Genomic DNA, 18,822 nt, shown 5'->3' with positions numbered 1-18,822 from the left:
TTTACAATGTTACGAGAAAGTTTTTCTTATTGTGATTGAACTTCAATTTATTATGCACTATTAAGAGAAGAATTTCTATCATTTTGAGATAGAAATACATCAAATGATACGGATATAACTCGCAGATATGGACATTTTGCCGGTGAATTTCAAAGTCTTATGGTTTTGTGGCGCATGGAAAGAGCGGAAGAACGATAACTTCGTTCTTGGTTGTCTACATTTTTGTTACAAGTATTTAAGCGCATAAAATATATGTGCAGTGTGTTTATTTACTATTAAAATAATGATAAATAATGAAAATTTCTCTCTCTTTCTCTCTCTTTTTTTCTTAATTTTATATTAAATTGTTCAAGTTATCAAATAAGAAGATAATTTTTTTTGGTTGTTTGAAATTATTGAGTAACTTTTCTACCCATAGGTACGCAATCTTCTTCCTGATATATGTATTTACAATATTCGAGATAATAGAAGTGATTCGCACGCGTGATCAAATTGATGAGTTAACCGAAGGACTCTTCTTAGCATCGACTCATATAACATTGTGTCTAAAATACACAAATTTTTTGTTACGAAAGAAAGATGTGTCAGAATTATTAGATTGTCTGCGTGTAAAAGTGTGCCAACCAAAGAATTCGACAGAAAAGATGATAATAAAAATGCATATTCGAAAAGGTATTAAAATAATTATTAAAAGTAACATATGCAATTAAAAACTTTTTTTGTAATTTATAATTAAGCACTATATAAACAATTTAATTATTTAATGTTATATTAATTTAATTATTATTAGTAAAATACGATCAAAATTTATTTCAATGCACTGATCGCCTTTCACGATCAGTCCGAATTCTGACGAATGAGTCTTTTAGTGAAATAAATCGAAATATTCATGACAGCAAAATGGAGCACACTTTCCTTCTTAATCATGTCGTATACCACTGCTATGGGCTTCGTGATCGCGCCGATTATTCTGGGATTGAGCAAGAATGAATGGATCTTGCCCACAAAATCGTACGTCCCCTACTCTACTTCGGAAACGTTACCATATGTGGCGACGTATTTACAACAAATTGCATCGTTGTTTTATGCAATTATGCTCAACGTTTCATTCGACTCTCTCGTTTACGGTTTTACAATTCATGCTTGTGGACAGATCGAGTTAATATGTTGTCGATTGACAAATAATATTAGAGGCTCGGTAAATTTCCAAAAAGATTCAGATTCAACTGCATCGATTGAAGAATGCGTGAGGCATCATATACTAGTGCATACTTTAGTGAAGAAAGTAGGAGCGCTATTCATCTGGACAGTCATGGTTCTCTTCTTTTTCAGTCTGATTATTCTCTGCACCAGCATTTTCTTGATATCAAAGGTCGGATTAATATGCTTTTTTGTCAGTTCTTCCTTTTAATTAATTCTATAGTTAAATAACTAAACAAATAATTTTAATTTGCTAAGATAATATTTTCAAAATTACAATATAATTATAACATCTACAGTTCAATAACATAAAGAATAAGATACATATAAACTTTGTATAGCTGAATTTAATATTAATATTTAGCATTAATTTTTCAATAATATAAGAAATTAATTTTATTATTTCAATAATAGCAATTTTGTATTTTTTTAAACCGTAGATATAATAAAAATTTATTTATGTGAATCTTTTGCACTGTTCGTAGTTCATAAATTAATTTAATTTTATAGACAAAACTCTTTAGCATCGAGTTTCTTTCTTTAACACTATATTTTAGCAGTATGATGCTGCAGATATTTTTTTACTGTTGGTATGGAAATGAGCTTGAGTTGAAGGTAAACAATTATATAATATGTCAATAAAATTTTAGAATCGCAAAATGCTAATATTGTTGTAAGAAAATATCAGATCTAATTATATAAATAACATCAAATAATCAGCAATCTTTTTTATAGAGCAAAAGTATTGCGAATAGTATTTACTTTAGCAATTGGACATTGACCACATCGTATGAGCGTAGATCTTTGATACTTATTATGATAAACAGTCAAAAAGGATTAACATTTTCCAATAACAAAATATTTGCATTATCTCTAGACACTTTTACCTGGGTAAGGAAACTCAGAAATAAATATATGCATGCATATCGTATAATTTTTCATTTCTCTCATTTATACATTTTACTTTTAATTTTAATTAAAAAGCATAAACTTATCGTTATTACTGTAATTTTTTATATGTTTAAATTGATATACATGAAAGAAATTTTTAATTATCAACTTAATTCTATGTTTCCCTAGATTTTTAAAACATCTTACTCAGCCTTTAATCTCCTGCAGCAAGCATCGAATTAATTAATAGATATGTTTATCGTTAATCATAATAAAATTTATTTTCAATATTGCGTAGTTCTATATTTATATAAGATGTTAAAATGACATGTAATATTTTTTGCAAAAATTCTTTCTTATATAATTTATTATTAATTATATATCATTTTTACCAATAATAATTCATTGCCTATTAATAAAACTTTAAGTATTCTCAAAAATTTAGTTTCATACGTCTCGTTTATATTAAGTTTGCTAATTCAAACTCAAAATAAAAAACGTACCTGCTATACTTGATAATTGGCTTATATCCATATATGATTACATATCTTTAATATAGAAGTGCCATATTTTACGAAATTCTGTTCAAAGTCTTGTTTGATTTCTTCATTTATGGCTTTAATCTTCACATTTATGGATAGATCGAATTGTTATCTTATCAGAAAATCTTCAATGATAATCAATTCAAATAAAACCGATGATTAGCGAGTGCATAAGACATTACTCACGTGTATATAACATCGTACACAAAATAAAATAATTACTTATGTATATAGGGATTGATAGAATGATGCTTTCATTTTCAGCACGATCATTTTATGCAACAGTATTTTCCAAATGGATTCAATGAGAAGACATAACAATAATTGTTAATGGTTGTTTTTTATACAGATTTAAAAAAAATTCTACTCTACTTTTAATATTCCAACAATCATATAACAGCAATATAATTTTAAATATTCTTCAACTATCAATATAATTAAATTTAAATTATAAAAGTATTATGTATATGTAAAATTACATATTTCTCTTTTCTATTCATATATTTCAAATGTTTATAAAAATTTTTTGAAATAGAATTTTCTTTTTACAATAATTATATTTTTAAACATATTAATACTCTAACAAGTAATATTTCGTAGAATTATTTTTCTACGTTTTTAGATATATATTTATTTCTTCTATATAATAATATTATATCGAACATTATAAAAAAATTAACTTATTGTACATCTAAATGTAGAAATAAGGAAATTATGTTCATGTCTTCAATATCCGTGGACTTTCCTTAATGATTCTACATGTATGCAATTATATTTTATTTATGACTATATTTTTCACAAAACAGACAATACTATTTAATATTTCATCAGAAAGTTGTTATTTGAATAAATTTCTTTCGCGATGACAATCTAAAGCCAAAACAATTTTTTTATATTATTTTTTTCTATCACAGTGATGTATATATATATATAGCATGGAGGAAGGTTGCATAGTTGGCTATGTCACAAATTGATCGTCTTTAAAATTTAAATATGTTCGATGATATTATACGTATGCTACAATTATATTATTAATGTAGCTTACAATAATAAAATGTTACCGCGCATTTTTTCTTATTGTGATCGAATTTTAATTTATTATGCATTATTGAGAAACGAAGAATTTCTATCGTCTTGAAATAGAAACACATCAAATGACGCGCAGTTATGGACATTCTACCGGTGAACTTTAAGGTTTTATGGTTTTGTGGAGCGTGGAGAGAACAAAAGAACGATAACATCATTCTTGGTTCTTTACATTTCTGTTATAAGTATTTAAACTCATAAAATATAAAATAACATGACTATATTAAAAATTAAAATAATGATAATTACTTTTAATTTTATATTAACTTATTTTATATTAACTTGTTCACAAGTTATCAAATTAAAGAAATTATTTTTGGTTTATTATTTGAAACTATTAATTACACATTTTATACTGACAGGTACGCAATCTTCTTCCTAATATATGAGTTTACGATATTCGAGGTGATAGAACTGATTCGCATGCGTGATCGAATCAATGAGTTAACGGAAGGACTCTTTTTGGCATCAACTTATATAACATTATGCCTTAAATATGCAAATTTTTTGCTACGAAAAAACGATGTGTCAGAGTTGTTGGATTATTTACGCGTAAAAATGTGTCAACCGAGAAACTTGACGGAAAAAATGATAATAGAAACACATAGTCGAAAAGGTATTAGAATAATTATTAAAAGTAAGATATATTCAATTTGAAAAATTTAATTATCATTAGAAATAATTTAATTATCATTAGTAAATCTCAATAAAAATTTTTTTTAACGCACTGTTTTTCAAAATCGCTTCGAATTTTGGTAAATTAATCAAAAATAAATCAAAATATTCATGGCAGCTAAGTGGAGCAATCTTTCCTTCTTAATTATGTGTCAAGCCACTACTGTGGGTTTCGTGATTGCGCCAATTCTGGGATTCGGCAAGGATGAATGGATTCTGCCCACGAAATCGTACGTTCCTTATTCCGTTTCGAAAATACTTCCATATGCGGCAACATATCTACAGCAAACTGCAGCGCTGTTTTATGCAGTTATGCTGAATGTTTCATTTGATTCCCTTGTTTATGGTTTCACAATTCACGCCTGCGGTCAAATTGAGCTGATTTGTTGCCGTTTGACAAATAATATAAGGGCATCGGTAAATTTCGGAAAGAATTCGGATGTAACTGCGTCGATTGAAGAATGCGTCAGACATCATATACTTGTACACACTTTAGTGAAAAAAATAGGAGAACTATTCATCTGGACAGTCATGGTCCTCTTTTTTTTCAGTCTGATTATTCTCTGCACCAGCATTTTTCTGATATCAAAGGTTGGGACTGTGTTTTTTTGTCGATTGTTTCTTTTAATTAATTCCATAAATAATTAAACAAATTATTTTAATTTACTTAGATTAGATTATCTTTTGAGAATTATTATATAATTATAAAATCCCTATTTTAATAACGTAAAAATAAGATACATATAAATTTTGTATTTCTGAAGTATCTTATATTAATATTTCAATAATATAAGAAATTAATACTATATTATATTATTAAAATATTATAACATTTAAATAATACCTTTATTATTTAAAAAAATTTTAGATATGAGAAAAATTCATTTAATATGCATTTATTTCACACTGTTTGTAAATCATAAAATAAATAAATTTTGCAGACAAAACTCTTCAGCATCGAATTTCTTTCTTTGATACTATATTTTAGCAGTATAATGCTGCAGATATTTTTTTATTGTTGGTATGGGAATGAACTTGAATTAAAGGTAAATAATTATATAATATTTCAATAAATATAGTATTTCAATAAAATTTTAGGCTTGCAACATGCATAATATTAGTATTCTATAAAAGAATCTATAAAATTAGATCTGATTGTATGGCAGCGAAATAATTGACAATTTCTTTTACAGAGCAAAAATATCGGGAATAGCATTTATTTTAGCAATTGGACATTAACCACGTCACATGAGCGCAGATCCCTAATACTTATTATGATAAATAGTCAGAGAGGATTAACGTTTTCCAATAATAGAATGTTTGCGTTATCTTTGGACACTTTTACCTGGGTAAGTAAACTCAGAAGTAAATATATACATGTATATCGCAAAATTTATTTTCGTAGTATTTATTTTTAATAATTAAAAAGCATTTTAAATTTATTGTTTGCAATTTCTAAGTGCTCAAAATGGAGTACATAAAAGAACACGATTAAAAAAAATTTTTACTTTACAATTTTTGTTGTCTTAATTCTGTTTCTCTAGATTTTTAAAACGTCTTATTCAGCTTTTAATCTCCTGCAGCAAGCATCGAATTAATTAACAAATACATTGTTAATTATAATGAAATTTATTTTCATTATAACGTAGTTCTATATTTGTATAGGATGTTAAATGGCATGTAATATTTTCTGGAAAAAATCACTTTTATATCAGTTATTATTAATTATGTTAATTACGAATAATCGTTTTTTATTAATAAAATCACAAATATTTGCTGATCAAACGCTTAGTTTCAATGTTTCATCTATCAAACTTGCTAATAATTCATATTCAAATTTTTTTATATTTTATTGCTAACTGAATGAAATTATTTTCAAAAGTTATATCTTTAGTCAGTTTTATAGAATTTATATCTTCCCAGTTTACTAGTCATTGCACAGTCTATAGATATATAATTCATTCAATATTAAATTCAATTTTTATATATTTTTGGAAATTTGATATTGAATTTAATAAAAACTCTCTTCTTAACAAATCATTTCCCGACATACCTCTTATCAAAGACATATATCAAAGCGAATTTTTTTTTTTCGGTAGATGAGACGAATATAAAATGTTTGAATATAATATTTTTATACAATATTATGAAGCGATAGTATATTGAGATTTTTGTGGGAGAAAACAATAAATTATACTTCAAATATATCAAAATTACATGCGAAATTGATATTTTTCAATATTTTACATAAAATTCTATCTATACATAAAATTTTATTTAAATATGTAATATATTTTTTTTTAATATTAAATTAATAAATATTATAATAAATTTTAAAAAATGTAAAAATAATCCTCATATGTGTATCATAGCCAAGTGGTGCGTTTGATCTTTACGAGATAATCCAAGCTATTTGAATAACACTTACTTTTATTATGGGAATAAAGATACTTATTTACCATTCAAGACGAACGTACTTATAACTGGTTTACTTGTAGCCCATATTTGGTTATGTATCTTCAGCATAAGGTGCCGGGATATTTTACGGGCTTTTATTCAACATTTCATTCGATTTTTCATCTATGACTTCACTCTTCATGTCGTCTATTAAATTTTCTGTCTATAAAAATGTCAATTTTAATCAATATATCTATTTTCTAATATGATAATTCAATCATATAGAATATTTTGTTAATATGTCTCATAATAAATTAGAAAAATATATCTCATAGAAAAATATGTCTCATAATAAATTTTTACAAATCCTTATTTTATATCTTTATCTTGTATTGACGGTTTTCATATTTATAAAATATTGTAAGAGGAAAGTTTTTAAATATAAGTGAAAACATTTACTGATATATTGAAGACTTGTATGATATTGCCGTTGACAATAAGATGTATTATCTCTCTAACAAGAATATAAAATCGAATATATTAAAATAGAAACAGCAATGGAAAAAGCGCTGATGCTTCATCCTTACGAACGATATTAAAAGATAATGCACCCTAATAATGCTATAGCTATACATCATCGTTATTAATGCAAGAACTTTGTAGTCAGGGACTCAGAATTCTAAATTGATGGCACGCTACATTTTATCATTGTTGGGGGAAGATTTGTTACGTTAAATGTGATGATAAAAATATGGATTTATTGCCGATAAACTTTTTTGTTTTTCGTTTCTGCGGCATATGGAAAGAACATGAAAATAGCAACTTGATAATACGTTTTGCCATCTTCTGCCACAGGTAATTATAAGATATATGTTAAACAAAAGTGATTTTTAAAATTTTGTTAAAAATATTTTATTGATATATTAAAATCAAAATTGTCTTTAAAGGAATATTACTCATCAATAAATTGTGATAAAAAAATTTTGATATATTATATATCAAAATATATCTAATCTTATTTAATCTTATTTAATCTTATTTAATATATATATGCACATACATCCAATAAACACATGAGATATATATATATATATATATATATATATATATATATCTTCTTTCTCATATACATTATATATATATATATATATATATATATATATGTATATATATTTTGATAGGTATATGATTGCTGTTTTAATATATCATTTGACGATATTCGAAATAATTGAGCTTATACGTATAAGAAATAGTATGGAAGCTGTAATGGAGGTTTTATTTATTGTTTTCACTTTCGTGTCATTGTGCCTAAAATATTTAAATTTTTCGATGCGACAGTGCGAATTGCATGCCTTGTTAAGTTGCTTTCGTGTCAAGATCTGTCAGCCAAGAGATTTTGCCGAGAAATTGATACTGAAGCAATACGATCGCAAAGGTATTTTTATATTATATTGTAGTTCTCTAGAATATTCAATTAAGTATATACTTAAATCAAATAATTTTTTAGAAAGTATTAGTAATAAAATTCTTCCTAAAATCTTAAATGTTACATTTTTTAATAAGAAGAAATAATATATAAATATATGTTTAGCTAAATGCAAAGCTTTTGCACGAAAATCTAATTATTTAAAAAAAACCTCTCTCTCTCTTTTTCTCTCTCTAGCGCAAAAAGTTGATTTTATAAAATAGTATTTATAAAATAGTATTTTATAAAATAGTATTTATAAAATAGTATTTTATAAAATAGTAATATCTAATAGTAAAAATTAACTTAATAATAAATAATTATAATTTAAATAATTATAATTTCCACATCTTTGCATATAATTAATTATTTAACAAACTTTATTTTGCTATATGACGTATTGTGAACAAAGCTAAAGGAATCGTCTGTTTCTACATGCTCATGTGTCAAACAACGGGTTTAATGTTTATGATAATGCCTCTATTAATTCCGGACGAAAAATCTTTACCGTTCAAAACGTACATACCATACTCCATCACAACGTTACTTCCTTATGTGTTAACTTATCTTCAGCAAAGCGCAACTTTAATTTATGGAATATTATTAAATGTCTCTTTGGACTCCCTCGCGTATGGTTTCATTATTCATACCTGCGGACAAATTGAATTGTTGTGCTATCGATTGACAGAAATATTTCAATTCCTTCAAGAAAATAATAAAAAAAATGCATACGCCATTGAAAGCTTCGCTATCGCAGAATGCGCGAAACATCATATTTTAGTTTATGACATCATATACAGAATAGAATCATTATTTATGTGGAATGTTGCTGCTTTATTCTTCTTCAGTCTCATCACTCTTTGTACCAACATTTATCAGATGTCAAAAGTAAGAAATTCTCTCTTACATATTTTTCATAAATATAAAGATTAATATATAAAACATAAATCAATAATATTAACATTTGTAAAATTAATTTGATTAGGTAAAGGTGAAATCTAAAATGTAAATATAATATTGCAAATCACATCTTTATTGCAGAAAGAGCTCTTTGGCCCGGAATTTTTCAGTTTTATCCTGTATTTAGGATCAATGATGTTCCAAATATTTACATATTGCTGGTATGGCAATGAGCTTGACTTGAAGGTGTTACTAATACTAATTTTTTTTTATTTGATATTTTATACTTTTATATTTTGATATTTTAAATTTTTTGTATATGTATATGGATCAAATAAATATATGTACTAAATATATTTTTTATTTAGAATAAAAATATTGCATATGCTATTTATGCAAGCAACTGGATGACAATATCAACAAAACAACGTAAAAATTTGTTGCTCATGATGATGATGAGCCAGAAAGGAAGGATACTTTCTTTCTATGGAATTTGTGCGCTAATTCTTAGCAGTTTCACATGGGTGAGTACATCTAACATACGTAACAAATAAAATTTTAAAAAATACATAAAACATAATGCAAAATCAATCTAAAAAATATATATTCTGTAAATTACATATATATTCTTCATTTATGCAGATTATAAAAACGTCTTACTCTGCTTTCAATTTGTTGCAACAATCTTCGAATTAGTACTTTCTACTTATTCTTTAACAAATGTAATATTGCTGCTTTAGTAGATATTAAATGTATTTTCATACTATATTTATCAGTAGAAAGATTGATTTATAGATATTTTTAGAAATTTATTTTCTATAGATTACTTCTCGAAATGAATACATTGCATTTGTTTATTAGCGAAATAAGATATAAAGTGAAATAAAATTGTATGCAGTAAATATTTTCAAATAAGAGCATACCTGCAGTTTATTTTATACTTTTATGCTGTTATAAACTTATAATCTATTATCATTTGCTTTGCAAATTTTTCATCTAATTGTCAGTTTTTCAAACGAGCTACCGAAGTTTGCAGCTACATTTTTCACAATCAATAAAGTAATATGTAATATTTCAATAATATGCTTTTTACTTTTATATTTTTATTATATAATAATGTGCAATAAATTGTGTAAATTCATAATTTATAAAAATAATACACATTGTCGCAGATATTTGATATACCGATTGAAAATAAATGTAGAGACGAGAAAAAAAATGTAGCAGAAAGAAGAACCAATCAAGGAAATCTCTCTCTATTCGACGACATGAAATGTTAAAAAATCATTTATGAAGAACATTTTAGCGATTTTATTACTAATTCATGAAAACGAATGTTGACAACGTATGATGTTTCGTTATGTATATGTGTCTTATTCTATCTCATACATAAACAATAATTGTTAATATATGTTCCTTTTTATGCAGATTATAGAAACATCTTATTCTTTTGATGTTCATTTCAGGCATACATATAAAAATTTTGAAATAGAATCTTATATCTACATTATTTATATTTTTATGCACTTTAATACACCAAACAATATTTCATATATGATCACTTTCTATTTATTAAAGTATTTATTTATTTTCTCTATAATATTGTAGAATAATATTGTAGAACGTTAAAAAGTTAACGTTACAAAAATCTGAGATACATAGAAATAAATAGATTTAAAGATATTAGATCCATGTCATCAATATCCGTGGGCTTTCGACACAATGGGCTTTCAACAAATTCTATGTATGTACGATTATATTTTATTTACGACGACTACATTTTTCACGAAACAGATGCAAAACTACTAAATATTTTATCAGCAAAAATTGTTATTTGGATAAATTCTTCCGCGATGACAATATAGGACCAAACCACAATATTCATATTATATTTTTCTATACTAGAGCAATATATATAGCATTATACATACATAGTATTAGAAGAAGATTGTATAGTTAGCTCAATCGACCGTTTTTAAAATTTAAGTATGTTTGATGATATAGTACATATGCCTATTATTAATGCATAGTTTACAATAATGAAATGTTACCGGAAATGTTTTCTTATAGTTATCAAACTTCAATTTATTATACATTGAGGAACAAAGAATTTCAATTGAGATAGAAACATGTCAAATGACACAGAGATAACGCACAGCTATGGACATTTTACCGGTGAACTTTAAAGTTTTATGGTTTTGTGGCGCATGGAAAGAACAAGAGGACGATAACATCATTCTTAGTTGTTTACATTTCTGTTACAAGTATTTAAGCTCATAAAATATAAAATAATATGACTATATTAAAAATTAAAATAATGATAATTACTTTTAATTTTATATTAACTTATGTTCACAAGTTATCAAATTAAAGAGATTATTTTTGGTTCATTATTTAAAACTATATTAATTACACATTTTATACTGACAGGTATGCAATCTTCTTCCTAATATATGAATTTACGATATTCGAGGTGATAGAACTGATTCGCATGCGTGATCGAATCAATGAGTTAACGGAAGGACTCTTTTTGGCATCAACTTATATAACATTGTGTCTCAAATATGCGAATTTTTTGCTACGAAAGAACGATGTGTCAGAGGTGTTGGATTGTCTGCGCGTGAAATTGTGTCAACCGAGAAATTCGACAGAAAAGATAATAATAGAGACGCATAATCGAAAAGGTATTGAATTTATTATTAAAGATAATCTATATAATTCAAAAATTGCTTTAATATAATTAAATGTTATATAATTTAATTATCAATAAAATTCGATAAAACTCGATAAAAATTCACTTCAATACACTGACCGTTTTTCACGATCGATTCGAATTCTGGCGAACGATTTTTTTAGTGAAATAAATCGAAATATTCATGACAGCTAAGTGGAGCACACTTTCCTTTTTAATCATGTCGCAAGCTACTGCTGTGGGCCTCGTTATGGCACCGATTCTGGGACTTGGCAAGGGCGAATGGTTTCTGCCCACGAAATCGTACGTTCCCTATTCCATTTCGGAAATATTCCCTTATGTGGCGACATACCTACAACAAGCTGCAGCGCTGTTTTATGCAATCATGCTCAATGTTTCATTCGATTCTCTCGTTTATGGTTTCACAATTCACGCCTGCGGACAGATAGAGTTAATTTGTAGCCGATTGACAGATAATAATAAGGCCTCGATAAATTTTCAAAAAAAATCGGATGCAACTATATCGATTGAGGAATGCATCAGACATCATATACTTGTACACACTTTAGTGAAGAAAGTAGGAGCGCTATTTATCTGGACAGTCATGGTCCTTTTCTTTTTCAGTTTAATTATTCTTTGCACCAGCATTTTCTTGATATCAAAGGTTAGGACTATATGTTGGATTATATATCTTTTCATTGATTATTGCTTTTAATTAATTCAATAGTTAAATAACTAAACAAATAATTTTAGTTTGCGTAGGTCACAATTTTTTAAATTAAAATATAATTATAATATCTTACTGATAGAGCGTAAAGAATAAAATATACATAACATTAATATTTCAAGCATTAATATTTCTAGCATTAATATTTCTAGCATTAATATTTCAATAATATAAGAAATATTAATATTATTAATATTACTAATTTATATAACAATAATAGTAATTTTATACTTGTAAAAACTTTAGACATGAAAGAAATTCATTTTTATGTATCTTTTTTGCGCTATTCGTAATTTGTAAATTAAATTAATCTTGCCAAAAATTTCAGACAAAACTCTTCAGCATTCAGTTTCTTTCTTTAACACTATATTTTAGTAGTATGATGCTGCAAATATTTTTTTACTGTTGGTATGGAAACGAGCTCGAATTGAAGGTAAACAATTTTATTTTAATAACATTTTAAAATCATAAAATGTAAAATATTAGTATTATATTATTATTCTATTAGTAAATATTAGTTCTGATTGTATAAGTGGCAACGAATAATCTTTTTCTCAGAGCAAAAGTATCGCTAATAGTATTTATTTGAGTAATTGGACATTAACCACGTTGCATGAGCGCAAGTCCCTGATACTTATTATGATAAATAGTCAGAAAGGATTAACATTTTCGAATAACAAAATATTTGCATTATCTCTAGACACTTTTACTTGGGTAAGAAAACTCAGAAAAAAAATATATATATATATATATATATATATATATATATATATGCATGCATTTTGTAAAATTTACAGAAATTTTTTCAGATTTTAGTTTTAATTAAAAAGCATTTTAAACTTATCACTGTTATGACATTTTTTTAAATGTTCAATTTGATATGCATAAAAGAGTAATTTGTAGACAATTTTTAATATTACCATTTTTAATATTAATATTTTAATTTCTAACACTTTAATTTTGTTTGTTTAGATTTTTAAGACGTCTTACTCAGCTTTTAATATCCTGCAGCAAGTGTCAAATTAATTAACAGATATATCGTTAATTATAATAAAATTTATTCCCATTACATTGTAGTTCTATATTTATGTACACTCAAAAGAATAGTCTTGCAATTACAGCAACAATTTTCTGGATATGAGAAATTAACTAAAGTTATTAAATAATTAGTAAATATTGTAATGTCGCATATATTCTATACTTATTCAATCTAAATGACAGAGATAGAATTTATGTTTGAACTACTAGTGAAACTTGGAAAAAAAATCTTTGGCGCCTATTCATGTTAAGGTTCCTCACAAATTAATTTAAACTTATATATTTATCCCACTCAATTAATATTTATCAATGTGAAACCTAAATTTGCTAGAAGATATTACTAAAGAATGCTATAAATTCTACATGTTATCAACAATGTTCCAGTAGACATAAAAATAACGATAAATCTTTATTGTTACACCTAAAAATCTATCTATATCAATAAAATATTTTTTTGAGTGTAGGATGTAAAGTAGACGATATATATTTTCTGAGTAAATTCACTCTTAGATCAATTATTATTTTTATTAAATATTTGCAAATAATAAATTGTTTATTAATAAAACTTTCAATATTTATTAATTAAAATTTGATTTCATAACAATATTTTGTTTATACCAAATTTGCTAATAATTTAGAATTAAATTTTTTATTTTTTATCGTTAATAGAATAAAATTACCTTGAAAAAATTACATATCTTTAATCAATTCTTATATTCTTATTTTTGATAAGTTCTTACCTCTTCACATCCAACTTATACAGTTTGCTATTCATGTCATATAAGTTTATAAGCACACATTTTCCATTCAATATTAAATTCAATGTAGATATATATTTTCCTGTGGAAATTTAATATCACATTGTGAAATGTAGAAATTTGTTTTAACAAATATTTCCCGTGAAATACTGTATGGTCATTATTTTAAAAGACATGTTATATGAAAGCGAATTCTTTTTTATATATGAAAACGAATTCTTTTTTCTTTGGTGGATGCAAACAAATACAATATTGGGAAAAGAATCCTCCTGATGAAGACTCGACCGTATTAAATTTTAACGTCCACTCTATAATGTTGTACATATCTTATTACTAATGTATCTCATAATGACGAAATATCTTTGAAAGAAAGTTTTCATTTATCTCGAAATGAACTAATGCATTATTAACAGACAAAAGATATTCCATGATGACTAAAATAAGGTAATATTTAAGCTCTTACAATTACGCTACAATAATATGAAACTATGGACATTCTACAATAATATGAAAATATGGACATTCTACCGGTAAATTTTAAAGCTCTGCAGTTTTGCGGAGCATGGAAGGAACGAGAAGACGACAATATGTGTGTTGCATTTTTGCGTTTTTGTTATAGGTATATATGAAGATATATGTGTAATACATTAAGATATATTATACGACAATAAAATATCACAAATGCATTCTCACTAGTATAAATTTTACAATTGCTTCGGATTCTTTTTCTCTTATTAATTCACTCAGCGATTATTTAAAACAATAATATTTGCAGATACGCGGTTGTTTTCTTGATATATGAATTTACAATACTTGATGCGGTAGAAGTAATTCGTACGCGTGATCACATTCACGAATTAACAGAAGGGCTCTTTTTGGGATTGACCTTCTTGACGTTGAGTGTAAAATATGCAAATTTTCTACTACGGGAGAATAAAGTGTCGGAATTGCTGGATTATCTGCGTATAAAAATGTGTCAACCAAAAAATTCTACGGAACAACTAATAATGGAAGAACATAATCGTAAAGGTATTCGAATAATTTGCGTTTTGATATGTTATATGACGTTTAACGTATGGTGAGATGTATTATGATTATATTAAGATCTCTTTAGACGATTTAGAATTAACAATTAAATATTCGATTTATTATTGCTTTGTTCTATGATATCTATTAGCTTTTTTGCTGTAAGCAATTGTCATCTAATTGTCAAGTAATTTTATTCTTCTCAAAAGATGAAAATTTATTTTGATAAATATCCATCATTTTACACTATGGAATCTATTATCTTTATCGAACAACTGATTCAATTTCAAGCTTGGCCGCTTATCGGAGCGAAATTAAAATTATATATTATGCAAAGACGCGATTAATTATTCGACATGCTGAAAATCAATGTGAAAAATTCGAAATCGATAAGATCAACATGAATCATCTTCATCCCGATTCTTTTGTCTCAGAGCACATATATATCTTCAAAATGTAATGAAAAAAATTGTGATAAATTTATATAATAATATGTAAATACGATAGAACGACATTATATGGTGCAGACAAAAAACCAACACAACTAAATAAACAAAACTAAATGAAGACGATCTTATGTTGCTCTTATCGGGCAATTGATTAAATTTTAATAAATTTAAATCGCATTGCTTATCGGAGCGAAATATAATGCGAAGAAATCACTCATCATTCGTGAAACATTAAAAACTAACATATTAATGTGCATTTAAATATATGTGCATTTAAATATTAACTATTATATATGATTTTTATTTGCACTTTGTGACAATGCTTTTACAGCAAAGTATTTAACTTTTCCTTCACAAAAAATCTTTTAGGTACTAAGTCCTCCCATCAAAATGTACTCATTAGGAGATTTTATTATATTATTTTTTTAAACATAATTTATAATTTATTTCATAATTATGAGAGATGCTTTTATACCTCATTTAATATAAGTAAATATATTTAAAAATTAAAATTAAAGATATGTATAGATATTTTTTAATATTCGAGAATATAATTAAATTTATAATTAATTTGCCGATTGTTTACACGATAGATTTTGATGAAATGATTCTCGTATAAACAATAACTTATATATTGTCAGAAAATGAGCATTAAATATTGTGTAAAAAACGATTCTCAAATATTAATTCAACTATCCATGATAGCTAAATGGAGCACTGTATCATTCATGATGATATCTTTCGCAACTGGGCTGGGTTTTATGATTACTCCAGCTCTAGGCCTACTTACAAAAAACGAGCATGTGCTGCCGTTGAAGTCATACATTCCATATTCCGTGTCGAATCTATTTATATATTTAGCAACATACCTGCAGCAGTTTATAACGCTGTTCTATGGGATAATGCTCAACGTTTCCTTCGACAGTCTTATTTACGGCTTCATAATTCATACTTGCGCACAGATCGAGCTGATGTGTCATCGATTGACGGAAAATTTGAATTGTATCTCTTCCGAAAGAAAGTCACAGACGAATGTCTCGATCGAGGAATGCGTTAGACATCATTTACTCGTTAAGATTTTGGTAAAAAAAATGCAAGAATTATTCATATGGTCGGTTATGGTATTTTTCTTTTTCAGTCTAGTCATTGTGTGCACCAGTATTTTTCTAATATCAAAGGTACATTATGAAAATGAAATTTTTATTTGTAGTATTGCTGATGTGACATACATTTATTTTTTACAGACGAGACTGCTCAGCTTTGAGTTTCTTTCTATGCTTCTATATTTGAGTGGTATGTTGCTTCAATTGTTTTACTATTGTTGGTATGGAAACGAGCTTGAATTGAAGGTAAATTATAGACAAAAGCAAAAATACACGCGTATTTCATCTCTAAATATTTATACATTATGACTATGTGTGTTGGTTATTTTAATTAATATAATATATAATAATATAAATAATATTAAAAATAATATAATATAAAATATAATATATAAAACAACAAAAAATACAACATTTATATAAATATAATAATTTTATAAAAATATAATATATTAAATATATATCATAAAGAGTTAAAATTATTAATTAATATTATTAATATTATTAATATTAATTAAAATCCTATGAATATTAATATTAATCAATATTAAATTTATTAATATTAATATTAACTGATAGAATTAACTAAATATTATTTTTTAATTAATGAATCTATTTCTTATCATCTATCTTTTAATCTTACTTTGACATATTAAATGCGTATATATCAAACTGCAGCTACTAGTCACATTCGCTCCTTTGAAATAATATATCATTTTTCGAATAGACAATATTGTTATTTATCAAATAATTAAGTTATAACGCAAGATTTAGAAACACGCGCGCAAATATGTATACGATACACGTGTGCAAATTTAGATACAAAAGTCTTTTTATCTTTATTTAATAAAAAGATTAAAAAAAGAGCTTTAACAAGCGTTTAAACAATTAAAATATTTCCGAACGTATGTTCATATAATATGTTTTCATCCTCTATGTATGAGAAATATTTCTCCAAAGTTTTGCCATATTTTAATTACAGCTTATATATACATACATACATATACATATATAATACATATATATATATATATATATATATATATATAATAAATTAAAAAACAGAGAATTTAAAAAATTGTATTGTAATAATTATTCAAAAAACACGTGTATGGATTTATGGCATTAATATCTTAAAAGAAATACAAAGAAATAGTACGATTAACTAGTACAGATTGACAAATTTCATTCTTAGAGCAAAGGCATCGCAACTGCTATTTATTCCAGTGATTGGACAAAAGTGACGCCACAAGATCGCAAATCTCTCATCTTCATCATGATAAACAGTCAGAAAGGGATAATGTTCTCTTATCATGGAATATTTGCATTATCACTTAACACCTTCACTTGGGTAAGTAAACATTTATTTATTTAAATTTACATATATTAAATTGTATGAATTGCGAAATTCATCTTTATCATTAGTATAGCAATTATTTATGTAATGATATTGCAGAAATTAATTGTACAGATAAATATCAACATATATCAATAAGTATCTTTGTAATCCTTATAATGAAGTAATAAGCATAATAATAGTGATTTTACTTTCGCAGATCTGCAGGACCTCTTACTCAGCATACAATCTCTTACAACAGGCATCAAATTAATGAATTGTTGCCTCGTTTGTAGTGAAAAAAATAAAATTTATTTTATGTAATTTTTATATCTTGTTGTCCACAAAATTGTAAAACACAGCGCGATTCTTTCGAAGAATTTTTCTTTACATTAAGAAGTTTCTTTAATGAGCATAATTCAGAAAGGACGCACATTAGAAATATTTTCATACGCAGTAATGTGTCATTAATGAACATGATGAAATAACAAAAATTCAAATTAAATATAATACATATATATAAAAATGAGAAAGTTC

General features: G+C 25.8%; 2 protein-coding genes across 2 annotated transcripts; both read left to right on the top strand.

Moving 5' to 3' along the window:
- Window positions 1–124: 124 nt before the first annotated feature.
- On the top strand, window positions 125–13,613 carry LOC105258843. The gene is made up of 18 exons (XM_011270379.3): window positions 125–231; window positions 419–672; window positions 897–1,372; window positions 1,711–1,815; window positions 1,936–2,091; window positions 5,939–5,989; window positions 7,611–7,646; window positions 8,130–8,226; window positions 8,669–9,144; window positions 9,298–9,402; window positions 9,525–9,680; window positions 9,799–9,851; window positions 11,310–11,420; window positions 11,587–11,840; window positions 12,040–12,512; window positions 12,904–13,008; window positions 13,134–13,289; window positions 13,548–13,613. Exons 1-18 carry the CDS (start codon window positions 128–130, stop codon window positions 13,599–13,601), a joined length of 3,222 nt encoding a protein of 1,073 aa, XP_011268681.3. The 5' UTR covers window positions 125–127; the 3' UTR covers window positions 13,602–13,613.
- A 1,136-nt stretch (window positions 13,614–14,749) lies between these two features.
- Window positions 14,750–18,785, top strand: LOC112638967 (odorant receptor 46a-like). The gene is made up of 6 exons (XM_025411636.1): window positions 14,750–14,990; window positions 15,147–15,400; window positions 16,552–17,024; window positions 17,091–17,195; window positions 18,145–18,300; window positions 18,506–18,785. The coding sequence occupies exons 1-6, from the start codon at window positions 14,887–14,889 to the stop codon at window positions 18,557–18,559; spliced, it is 1,146 nt and encodes a 381-aa protein (XP_025267421.1). The 5' UTR covers window positions 14,750–14,886; the 3' UTR covers window positions 18,560–18,785.
- The last annotated feature ends 37 nt before the right edge of the window (window positions 18,786–18,822 follow it).

Source organism: Camponotus floridanus, unplaced genomic scaffold, assembly GCF_003227725.1.
Source record: "Camponotus floridanus strain SB8 unplaced genomic scaffold, Cflo_v7.5 scaffold41, whole genome shotgun sequence".
NCBI lineage: Eukaryota > Metazoa > Arthropoda > Insecta > Hymenoptera > Formicidae > Camponotus > Camponotus floridanus.
The sequence above is the reverse complement of the archived record's forward strand: the minus strand, read 5'-3'. Positions and strand labels throughout refer to the sequence as shown.